The sequence below is a fragment of the Salvelinus namaycush genome, chromosome 15 (assembly GCF_016432855.1).
Source record: "Salvelinus namaycush isolate Seneca chromosome 15, SaNama_1.0, whole genome shotgun sequence".
Lineage (NCBI taxonomy): Eukaryota > Metazoa > Chordata > Actinopteri > Salmoniformes > Salmonidae > Salvelinus > Salvelinus namaycush.
Genome location: NC_052321.1, coordinates 5,386,649 through 5,399,281, shown reverse-complemented (window position 1 = coordinate 5,399,281; position 12,633 = coordinate 5,386,649). Strand labels below are relative to the sequence as shown.

Here is a 12,633-nt window from a genome sequence, read left to right as displayed (position 1 = left end):
GTTAGGGTTAAGACACCTGGGGTTAGGGTTGTGACGCCGGGGTTGGGACGCCTGGGGTTGGGACGCCTGGGGTTGGGACGCCTGGGGCTGGGGTTAGGACGCCTGGGGTTGGGACACCTGGGGCTGGGGTTGGGACGCCTGCGGTTGAGACGCCTGGGGTTGGGACGCCTGGGGTTGGGACACCTGGGGTTAGGGTTAAGACACCTGGGGTTAGGGTTAAGACACCTGGGGCTGGGGTTGGGACGCCGGGGTTGGGACGCCTGGGGTTGGGACGCCTGGGGTTGGGACGCCTGGGGTTGGGACGCCTGGGGTTGGGACGCCTGGGGTTGGGGTTAGGACGCCTGGGGTTGGGGTTGGGACGCCTGGGGTTGGGACGCCTGGGGTTGGGGTTAGGACGCCTGGGGTTGGGGTTAGGACGCCTGGGGTTGGGGTTAGGACGCCTGGGGTTGGGGTTAAGACACCAAGCATTTTAAAAAGGACATATTTGGGTTATTTAGTTGCTCGCCAACCACTTTGCTACATGGTTTTAGTATTTATTTTATTTCCTCAAGTCAATGCAAGATAACATAGTTTAACCTTTTCCTTGTTCTCATTCACACAGAAGAGAGTCCAGAGATGGCGTCAGTGAAGATGGCAGACAGCAGTCAAACACTGGGGCTGAATGTCACCGTTAAAGAAGAGGAGAAGGATGGCTTTGGGGAATCTGATCATGGTAAGAGCAGGTTTGATCTAGTTTTTTTAGGCCTGTCCGATGATCCAGGAACACATTAGTTGACGTCACAGTTTAAAGTCCCAATCCAGCTATTTATAAAAAAAACTTTTCCTGTAGAAAAAAATGACATTCCAAGTCAAATCACAGTTTATTTGTCGCATACACATGTTTAGCAGATGTTATTGCGGGTGTAGCGAAATGCTTGTAAATGCAGTGCAGTGCACGCACACACGAGGTTGAGCAAAATAGTTTTTACTTGATTTTTTACACAATTGCAAAATTCAAGAGTTTGGCAATTCAAGGAGTTGGTCTGATGTCATCGGCTTCCCCTCTTGCTTGCGAGAACAATAGAGGAGCAATGTAGGACAATTGCGCCTTTTTAAAAATGTAACTAGGCAAGTCGGTTAAGACATTCTTACAATGACGTCCTACCGGTGAACAGTTGGTTAACTGCCTTGTTCAGGGGCAGAACGATAGAATTTTACCAGCTCGGGGATTCGATCCAGCAACCTTTTGGTTACTGGCCCAACGCTCTAACCACTAGGCAACCTGCTGCCCCCACCAACCAGTGGCCACTTGATAACAAATGGCCCGAAACGGCAGCCTAATTCAGATATTTTTCTACTAATTTTTTTAATTTATTTTTTTACAAATCAGATCAGCTCTTTAGAAGATCTGATGTGACACCACACATTTGTGCTAAGTTGGAGTACACCTGGACCACCTATTGAGGTGCTATTGTTAATGAAATCAGGTGCTGCTCTAGGGACGCTGGAGTGGGTCTTCAACACTATAATCGCTAAAGTGAACAATGCATAATTATGGAATCTCCAATTGTGAATGAAGAACAGGATAGTCCATTCTATTGTATTGGTACATGTGACCGATCCAGCTCAAATCGGTCTTATGAAGCAACATTTGAAATTGAGTTGTTTCTTTACATTGGATAAAAGTAGAGACTCAGAGCTACAACATTGTATATCATTACACTACAGTTGAGGAACAAATGGGAAAGTAATTCTGCTTTGAAAGTTAATAAACTTGTAAACTCACTTTTGAGAAAATGGCCTGTGAATATTTTGGTACACTTACTGGAGAGCTCTCCTTTGTCTACACCCATTCAGCATTAATCACATCTTCTTAAGCCTTAGCCCCACCCATCTCTTTAAGGATTCACATGTGAGGTCATGTGCTAAACAGTGAGTAGTGTAGTAAAGATGAAGACTAAAAGTAGTAGCCTACAATAAGGAACAATTCCATGTAAACAGTGTCCAGATAAAAAATATTTTATAAATATTGCATAGTAGAAATAGATATTGTCAATATAAATAATATACAGTACGAACAATGTCACTATCAGTGATAGATGAGGTAGTGTTATGCATACAATCAGACTGTTTTGCTAGCACAGACTGGAATATGTTCTGGGATTCTTCTGATGGCATTGATGGCACTGATGGTACACCACGAGTCACTGGCTTTATCAATAAGTCCATCGAGGACGTCGTCCCCACAGTGACTGTACGTACACACCCCAACCAGAAGCCATGGATTACAGGCAACATCCGCGCTGAGCTAAAGGCTAGAGTTGCCGCTTTCAAGGTGCGGGACTCTAACCTGGAAGCTTATAAGAAATCCTGCTATGCCCTCTGACGAAACATCAAACAGGCGAAGCGTCAATACAAGGCTAAGATTGAATCGTACTACACCGGCTCCGACGCTCGTCGGATGTGACAGAGTCTGCAAACTATTACAGACTACAAACGGAGGCACAGCCGCGAGCTGCCCAGTGACACGAGCCTACCAGATGAGCCAAATCACTTCGAGGCCAACAACACTGAGGCATACGTGAGAGCATCGGCTATTCCGGACGACTGTGTGATCACGCTCTCCGTAGCCGACGTGAGTAAGACCTTTATACAGGTCGACATACACAAGGCTGCGGGGCCAGACGGATTACCAGGACATGTTCTCCGGGCATATGCTGACCAACTGGCAGGTGTCTTCACTGACATTTTCAACATGTCCCTGATTGAGTCTAATACCAACATGCTTCAAGCAGACCACCATAGTGCTCTTGGGCACAGGGACTAAGGTAACCTGCCTAAATGACTACAGACCCGTAGCACTCACGTCCATAGCCATGAAGTACTTTGAAAGGCTGGTAATGGCTCACATTAATGCCATTATCCCAGAAACCCTAGACCCACTGCAATTTGCATACTGCTCAAACAGATCCACAGATGCAATCTCTATTGCACTCCACACTGCCCTTCCCCACCTGGACAGAAGGAACACCTATGTGCGAATGCTGTTCATTGACTACAGCTCAGCGTTCAACACCATAGTGCCCTCAAAACTCATCACTAAGCTAAGAATCTTGGGACTAAACACCTCCCTCTGCAACTGGATCCTGGACTTCCTGACGGGCCACCCCCAGGTGGTAAGGGTAGGTAGCAAAACATCTGCCACGCCGATCCTCAACACTGGAGCCCCTCAGGGGTGCGTGCTCAGTCCCCTCCTGTACTCCCTGTTCACCCACGACTGCATGGCCAGGCACGACTCCAACACCATGATTAAGTTTGCAGACGACACAACAGTAGTAGGCCTGATCAACGACGAGACAGCCTATAGGGAGGAGGTCAGAGACTTGGCGCCGACAGAGATGGCCACCTCGCTTCACGTTCCTAGGAAACTATGCAGTATTTTGTTTTTTTTTATGTGTTATTTCTTACATTGTTACCCCAGGAAATATGAGGTTTTATTACATACAGTCGGGAGGAACTATTGGATATAAGAGCAACGTCAACTCACCAACATTACGACCAGGAATACGACTTTCCCGAAGTGGATCCTCTGTTTGGTCCACCACCCAGGACAATGGATCGGATCCCAGCCTGCGACCCAAAACAATGGCGCCTGACCAGAAGGGGCCGTTGGGAGCGGTCTTCTGGTCAGGCTCCGTAGACGGGCACATCGTGCCCCGCTCCCGAGCATACTACTCACCAATGTCCAGTCTCTTGACAACAACGTAGACAAAATCCAAGCAAGGGTTGCCTTCCAGAGCGACATCAGAGATTGTAACGTTCTTTGTTTCACGGAAACATGGCTCACTCGCGATACGTCAGAGTCGGTACAGCCACCTGGCTTCTTCATGCATCGCGCCAACAGAAACAAACATCTCTCTGGTAAGAAGAAGGGCGGGGGTGTATGCCTTATGATTAACGAGACGTGGTGTGATCATAACAAAATACAGGAACTCAATTCCTTTTGTTCACCTGACCTAGAATTCCTTACAATCAAATACCGACCGCATTATCTACCAGATCATAATCACAGTCGTGTATATCCCGCCCCAATCAGACACTTTGACGGCCCTTAAAGAACTTAATTTGACTCTATGTAAACTGGAAACCACATATCCTGAGGATGCATTTATTGTAGCTGGGGATTTTAACAAGGCTAATCTGAAAACAAGGCTCCCTAAATTTTATCAGCATATGGAATGCGCAACCCGGGCTGGCAAATCCCTGGATCATTGATATTCTAACTTTCGCGACGCATATAAAGCCGTCCCCCGCCCTCCTTTTGGAAAATCTGACCACGACTCCATTTTGTTGCTCCCAGCCTATAGACAGAAACTAAAACAGGAAGCGCCCGTGCTCAGGTCTATTCAACGCTGGTCCGACCAATCGGATTCCACGCTTCAAGATTGCTTCGATCATGTGGACTGCGATATGTTCCGCATAGCGTCAAACAATAACATTGATGAATACGCTGATTCGGTGAGCGAGTTTATTAGCAAGTGCATCGGGGATGTTGTACCCACAGCATCTATTAAAATATTCCCCAACCAGAAACCGTGGATTGATGGCAGCATTCGCGCAAAACTGAAAGTACAAACCACTGCTTTTAATCAGGGCAAGGTGACCGGAAACAAACAGTGTAGCTATTCCCTCCGCAAGGCAATCAAACAAGCTAAGCATCAGTATAGAGACAAAGAGTCGCAATTCAACGGCTCAGACACGAGAGGTATGTGGCAGGGTATACAGTCAATCACGAACTACAAAAGGAAAACCAGCCCCGTCGCGGACCACAATGTCTTGCTCCCAGACAAACTAAACAACTTCTTTGCTTGCTTTGAGGACTACACAGTGCTACTGACATGGCCCACTACGAAAACCTGCGGGCTCTCCTTCACTGCAGCCAACGTGAGTAAAACATTTAAACGTGTTAACCCTCGCAAGGCTGCCGGTCCAGACGGCATCCCCAGCCGCATCCTCATGCGCAGACCAGCTGGCTGGTGCGTTTACTGACACATTCAATCAAGCCTTATCCCAGTCTGCTGTTCCCACATGCTTCAAGAGGGCCACCATTGTTCCTGTTCCCAAGAAAAACGAAGGTAACTGAGCTAAATGACTATCGCCCCGTAGCACTCACTTCCGTCATCATGAAGTGCTTTGAGAGACTAGTCCATGACCATATCACCTTCACCCTACCTGACACCCTAGACCCACTCCAATTTGCTTACCGCCCCAATAGGTCCACAGACGACACAATCGCAATCACACTGCCCTAACCCATCTGGACAAGAGGAATGCCTATGTAAGAATGCTGTTCATCGACAACAGCTCAGCATTTAACACCATAGTACCCTCCAAACTCGTCATTAAGCTCGAGACCCTGGGTCTCGACCCCGCCCTGTGCAACTGGGTCCTGAACTTCCTGACGGGCTGCCCCCAGGTGGTGAGGGTAGGTAACAACATCTCCACCCGCTGATCCTCAACACTGGGGCCCCACAAGGGTGCGTTCTCAGCCCTCTCCTGTACTCCCTGTTCACCCATGACTGCGTGGCCATGCACGCCTCCAACTCAATCATCAAGTTTGCAGACGACACTACAGTGGTAGGCTTGATTACCAACAACAATGAGACGGCCTACAGGGAGGAGGTGAGGGCCCTCGGCGTGTGGTGTCAGGAAAATAACCTCTCACTCAACGTCCACAAAACAAAGGAGATGATCATGAACTTCAGGAAACAGCAGAGGGAGCAGCCCCCTATCTATATTGACAGGACAGTAGTGGAGAGGGTGGAGAGTTACGGACAAACTGAAATGGTCCACCCACACAGACAGCGTGGTGAAGAAGGCGCAGCAGCGCCTCTTCAACCTCAGGAGGCTGAAGAAATTTGGCTTGTCACCAAAAACACTCACACACTTTTACAGATGCACAATCGAGAGCATCCTGTTGGGCTGTATCACTGCCTGGTACGGCAACTGCTCCGCCCACAACCGTAAAGCTCTCCAGAGGGTAGTGAGGTCTGCACAACGCATCACCGGGGGCAAATTACCTGCCCTCCAGGACACCTACACCACCCGATGTCACAGGAAGGCCAAAAAGATCATCAAGGACAACAACCACCCGAGCCACTGCCTGTTCACCCCGCTATCATCGAGAAGGCGAGGTCAGTACAGGTGCATCAAAGCGGGGACCGAGAGACTGAAAAACAGCTTCTATCTCAAGGCCATCAGACTGTTAAACAGCTATCACTAACATTGAGTGGCTGCTGCCAACATACTGACTCATCTCTAGCCACTATAATAATGAAAAATTGATGTAATGTATCACTAGCCACTTTATATAATGTTTACATACCCTACATTACTCATCTCATATGTATATACTGTACTCTATACCATCTACTGCATCTTGCCTATGCCGTTCGGCCATCGCTCATTCATATATTTTTATGTACATATTCTTATTCATTCCTTTACACTTGTGTGTATAAGGTAGTTGTTGTGAAATTGTTAGGTTAGATATTACTGCATGGTCGGAACTAGATGCCAAGCATTTCGCTACACTCGCATTAACATCTGCTAACCGCGTGTGACATATCTAATTAGATTTGATGGTGCCAGGATAACAACCTCTCCCTCAACGTGATCAAGACAAAGGAGATGATTGTGGACTACAGGAACAGGAGGACTGAGCACTCCCCCATTCTCATCGACGGGGCTGTAGTGGAGCATCAAGTTCCTTGGTGTCCACATCACCAACAAACTATCTTGGTCCAATCACACCAAGACAGTCATGAAGAGGGCACGACAAAAGCTATTCCCCTCAGGAGACTGAAAAGATTTGTCATGGGTACTCAGATCCTCAAAACTTTTACAGCTGCAACATCAAGCGCATCCTGACTGGTCGCATCACTGCCTGGTACGGCAACTGCTCTGCCTCCGACCGCAAGGCACTACAGAGGGTAGTGCGAACGGCCCAGTACATCACTGGGGCTAAGCTGCCTGCCACCCAGGACCTCTACACCAGGCGGTGTCAGAGGAAGGTCCTAAAAATGGTCAATTCCATATTCAACTGTTGGATGTTCGTAAATTCAAATCAAACTTTGTCAAATGCACCGAATACAACGTGTAGACCTAACCGTGAAATTCTTACAAGCCCTTAACCAAGAGTGCAGTTCAAGAAAGAGTTAAAATATTTACCAAAAAAATAATAATAACAACGAGGCTATATACAAGGGGTACCGGTACAGAGTCAATGTGTGGGGGCACAAGTTAGTCAAGGTAATTTGTACGTGTAGGTAGGTGTGAAGTGACTATGCATAGATAAACAGCGAGTAACAGCAGTGTAAAAAACAAATGGAGAGAGGGGGGGGGGGTCGATGTAAATAATCCGGTGGCCATTTGCTTAATTGTTCAGCAGTCTTATGGCTTGGGGGTAGAAGCTGTTAACCTTTCTTGGACAGACGTTCCGATAGCGGAACCCCCCCCCCCCCCCCCCCCCCCAACATTCCGCTGAAAAGGCAGCGTGCGAAATTCAAAAATATTTTTTTGAAATATTTAACTTTCACACATTAACCAGTCCAATACAGCAAATGAAAGATAAACATCTTGTGAATCCAGCCAACATGTCCGATTTTTAAAATGTTTTACAGCGAAAACACAACATATATTTATGTTAGCTCACCACCAAATCCAAAAAACACGCAGCCATTTTTTCCCAGCAAAGATAGCTTTCACAAAACCCAGAAATAGAGAAAATTAATCACTAACCTTTGAACATCTTCATCAGATGACACTCATATGACATCATGTTACACAATACATTTGTTTTGTTCGATAATGTGCATATTTATAGCCACAAATCTTGGTTTACATTGGCGCCGTGTTCAGAAGTGGCTCAAATATCCGGAGAACTTTTAGAGAGCCACGCCATCTAACATAAATACTCATCATCAACTTTGATGAAAGATACATGTTTTACATATAATTAAAGATACACTGGTTCTTAATGCAACCGCTGTGTCAGATTTAAAAAAAAAAAAATGTAAAAAAAACTTTAGGAAAAAGCACACCATGCAATAATCTGAGACGGCGCTCAAATATAAATAACATTTCTCCGCCATGTTGGATTCGACAGAAATACGAAATTACATCATAAATATTCCCTTACCTTTGAATATCTTCATCAGAATGCAATGCCAGGAATCCTATTTCCACAATAAATCGTTTTTTTTGTTCGACTATGTCCATTGCTAATATGACATAAGTAACTTTATCTAGCATGTGTAGTACACGTGTCCAAACACCGGCGCATTGAAGGCAAATGTCGGATGAAAACTTCAAAAAGTTATATTACAAGTCGAATAAACTGGTCAAAATTAGTAGAGAATCAATCTTTAGGATTTTGTTATCATATATATCCAATAACGTCCCAACCGGAGCATTTCTTCATGTCTGTGTAACCCATGGCACACATGGACATCACATGGCTAGCGTGCGTGGGCAGGAACTGGAACTCTGCCAGACCAGTCACTCAAATAGCTCCCATCCAGCCCCACATCACACTAGAGGCTTCATTCCACGTTCTACTGACTGTTGACATCTAGTGGAAGGCGTATGAAGTACAAACAGATCCATAAATTACAGAGATTTGAATAGGCAATGACTTTCACATCGACCCATTTCAGATTTTTTACTTCCTGTTTGGAAGTTTGCCTGCCAAATGAGTTCTGTTATACTCACAGACATAATTCAAACGGTTTTAGAAACTTCAGAGTGTTTTCTATCCAATAGTAATAATAATATGCATATATTATCATCTGGGACAGAGTAGGAGGCCGTTCAATTTGGGCACCAATTCATCCAAAAGTGAAAATGCTGCCCCCTATCCCAAAGAAGTTAACCTCTCTGGGATATGTCCCAACTAATAAATTACTATAAAAATTAAACTTTCGTGAAATCACTCATGCAATACACCAAATTAAAGCTACCCTTGTTGTGAATCCAGCCAACGCGTCAGATTTCAAAAAGGCTTTACGGCGAAAGCAAACGATGCTATTATCTGAGGATAGCACTCGAGCAAACAAACAGACCATCAGACCATCATATTTCAACCCTCCAGGCGCGACACAAAACGCAGAAATAAAGATATAATTCATGCCTTACCTTTGACGAGCTTCTTCTGTTGGCACTCCAATATGTCCCATAAACATCACAAATTGTCCTTTTGTTCGATTAATTCCGTCGATATATGTCCAAAATGTCCATTTATTTGTCGCGTTTGATCCAGAAAAACACCGGTTCCAACTCACGCAACATGACTACTAAAGTTACCTGTAAGCTTTGTTCAAACATTTAAAACTACTTCCTAATTCAACTTTAGGTATTTTTTTACGTAAATAATTGATAAAATGTAAGATGGGATATACTGTGTTCAATGCCGGAGGAAAACCATGTGTAGCGAGCCTCTGTGTAACGCGCCTCTAACAAAGATTACACTTCCCTCGTTCTGAACAGTGCTACTTCTTCATTTCTCAAAGGAAAAACCTCAACCAATTTCTAAAGACTGTTGACATCCAGTGGAAGTGATAGGAACTGCAAGAAAGTCGATTAGAAATCTGGATTCCCAATGAAAGGAGTGACCTCAAAAAATAAATCTGAATGGTATTTTGTTTTTGTCGTTATAAAAATAAGCTTTTACGGTGTTCCAACACACACACACTTTCTGTTTCATAGTCATTATGAAAGGGCACTCCATGAATTAAATTGATTGAACACGTTTTTTGTGGTTTTGTTTCATACAGTAACAAAATAATTATATTGTGCTTGAAATAAAGTAAACATATTTTAATGTTACCTTAGTCCTTCATAAACACAACCAAGTTGTTATTTTTGTGAAAGCATATATGAAATGTATTAAATTACACTGTTAGAATGTTGCAGTCAAAATGATTGCTCATTAGTTCCAAGCAGAGAAACCTACTGTAAGTAACCCATTTCAGTACTGCTTTATTGGGCACATTGCTTTCTTTTAATTTGATTCAAAAATTATGCATTTGTGTTTCACCAGCTCACTTGTTGTTTTGTTGTCATTTACACAGGAGAGACCCCTAACTCCTCTGACCAAGTTGAGACATTACCTGCTTCAGTCAAGAAACATCGGAAGGTGGGCAAAGTTAAGAGGTCTCACAGCTGTCCTCACTGTGAGAAGAGTTTCCCGTTCCTTTCATATCTTGAAAGACACGTGCGTAAACATTCTGGAGAGAAGCCTTACTCTTGCTCTGACTGTGGGATGAGTTTCTCTCAACTGAGTGGCTTGAATGTGCACCAGCGAACACACACTGGAGAGAAGCCTCACCACTGTCCTCACTGTGAGGAGAGTTTCCCATTCCCATCATATCTTGAAAGACACCTGCGAAAACATTCTGGAGAGAAGCCTTATTCCTGCTCTGTCTGTGGGATGAGTTTCTCGCAACGCAGTGGCTTGAATGTGCACCAGCGATCACACACTGGAGAGAAGCCTCACCACTGTCCTCACTGTGAGGAGAGTTTCCCATTCCCATCATATCTTGAAAGACACCTGCGTAAACATTCTGGAGAGAAGCCTTATTCCTGTAATGACTGTGGGATGAGTTTCTCTCAACTGAGTGGCTTGAATGTGCACCAGCGAACACACACTGGAGAGAAGCCTCACCACTGTCCTCAGTGTAAGGAGAGTTTCCCATTCCCATCATATCTTGAAAGACACCTGCGAAAACATTCTGGAGAGAAGCCTTATTCCTGCTCGGTCTGTGGGATGAGTTTCTCCCAACTGAGTGGCTTGAACGTGCACCAGCGAACACACACTGGAGAGAAGCCTCACCGCTGTCCTCACTGTGAGAAGAGTTTCCCATTCCCATCATATCTTGAAATACACTTGCGGAAACATTCTGGAGAGAAACCGTACTCCTGCTCTGACTGTGGGAAATGCTTCACAACATCAAGTCATCTAACCTCTCATCGGATAACTCACACAGGGGAGAAGCCTTACTCCTGCTCTGACTGTGGGAAGAGTTTCCCATTCCCATCATATCTTGAAAGACACCTGCGGAAACATTCTGGAGAGAAGCCTTACTGCTGCTCTGACTGTGGGAAATGCTTCACCACATCAAGCAATCTAACACTACATCAGAGTGCACACAGGGGAGAAGCCTTACTAATGATCTGACTGTGTGGAAGAATCTCTCATCTGGACAGCCTGAACCTTCACAAGTAAACACACAGGAGAAAAACCTTACTCCTGCTCTAACTGTGGGGAAGGATTTCACCTCACCAAGTCATCTAAACATTCATAAGAGAGTGCGAACAGGAGAAAAGCCTTATCAATGTTCTGAATGTGGATAGCTTCAAACACCACCAGCGAATAAGTACAGGAGAGAAGTCGTACTCTTGTCCTGACTGTGAGAAGTGCTTCACCTCATTGAATCAGTTAAGTGTTCATCATAGCACTATACCTGCTGCGTCTTTGCTGATCAATTACATTGTAAATGACATTGTGCTGCCCTTTTTATAGACCCGTGGAAGTCTTTTGATTGTGTTGACCAATTTTTGGCGGCAGGTAGCCTAGTGGTTAGAGCGTTGGACTAGTAACCGAAAGGTTACAAGATCGAATCCCCGAGCTGACAAGGTAAAAATCTGTCGTTCTGCCCCTGAACAAGGCAGTTAACCCACTGTTCCTTGGCCGTCATTGAAAACATGAATTTGTTCTTAACTGACTTGCCTACTTAAAGGTAAAATAAAAATTGGCCTGGTCAGGCAGCCTGCATTTGGTTTGAAAACAACCTGACAGAGAGAACACTTCTGATGGTGTTAAGTAAAGTTTCCTTTAGTACTAAAGGTGTCCCCCCATGGGTCGATTTTGGGCCCTGTACTTTTTACTATCTATATAAACACTATTGGTTTGTAAGAAATTGTAACCTCCACTTGTATGTGGACGATACTGTAGTGTATTCTGTTGCTCCTTCTGTTTACAAGGCTCTTCCAGAACTACAATCTGCCTTATGCTTTGCAGAAAGCCTTTGTTGAATTGAAGTTGGTACTTAATGCAGGTAACCAGGTATGTTATTTTAAAAAACACTTAAATGTATTTGATGTTTTATCCATATATTCATTGAATGGTGACAACATTGATAGTGTCCCTGTTTATTATAATAATACATGGGACTTATTTTCAATTACATTTTCAATAGCTTTTACCATTGTGGAAACTATACAGAAAACAAGACGATGCCAAGACAACAGCAGGAAGAAACAAAACCATGAAACCAAGGGGGAGGGGCTTAAAGAAGGGAAACGAGTGTGATGTCAGTGTGGGGGAGGAGTTCGGCTGCAGAGTTCTGAACCATTTGGAGCTTATGGAGGGAGCTTGTGAGTTGCAGAGACGGGAGATGATGAATGCTTGGATCAGGGTTTCAGCCGCAGATGTAGTGGTGGAAAGAAGGTGCAGTCCAGAACAACACCCAAGGTTGAGGCAGAGACAATGGTATCATCAATGGTTAGGTTGACAATTTATGGCAACTGGATGTTGAAGTGATGGAGCATCTGACCAAGAGGGAGGATGTAGATGAAGAGTAAGGGGCCCAGCAC

General features: G+C 44.8%; 1 protein-coding gene across 2 annotated transcripts in view; it reads left to right on the top strand.

The window, feature by feature from the left end:
* Positions 1 to 11,694, top strand: part of LOC120060141 (oocyte zinc finger protein XlCOF6.1-like) — a 37,748-nt gene extending 26,054 nt beyond the window's left edge. For both annotated transcript variants that reach the window (XM_039009242.1, XM_039009241.1), the window contains 2 exons: positions 602 to 712; positions 10,110 to 11,694. In XM_039009242.1, coding sequence (XP_038865170.1) covers positions 602 to 712; positions 10,110 to 11,215 — 1,217 coding nt within the window. In that variant the 3' untranslated portion in view covers positions 11,216 to 11,694. The remainder of the gene's footprint in view (positions 1 to 601; positions 713 to 10,109) is intronic.
* The last annotated feature ends 939 nt before the right edge of the window (positions 11,695 to 12,633 follow it).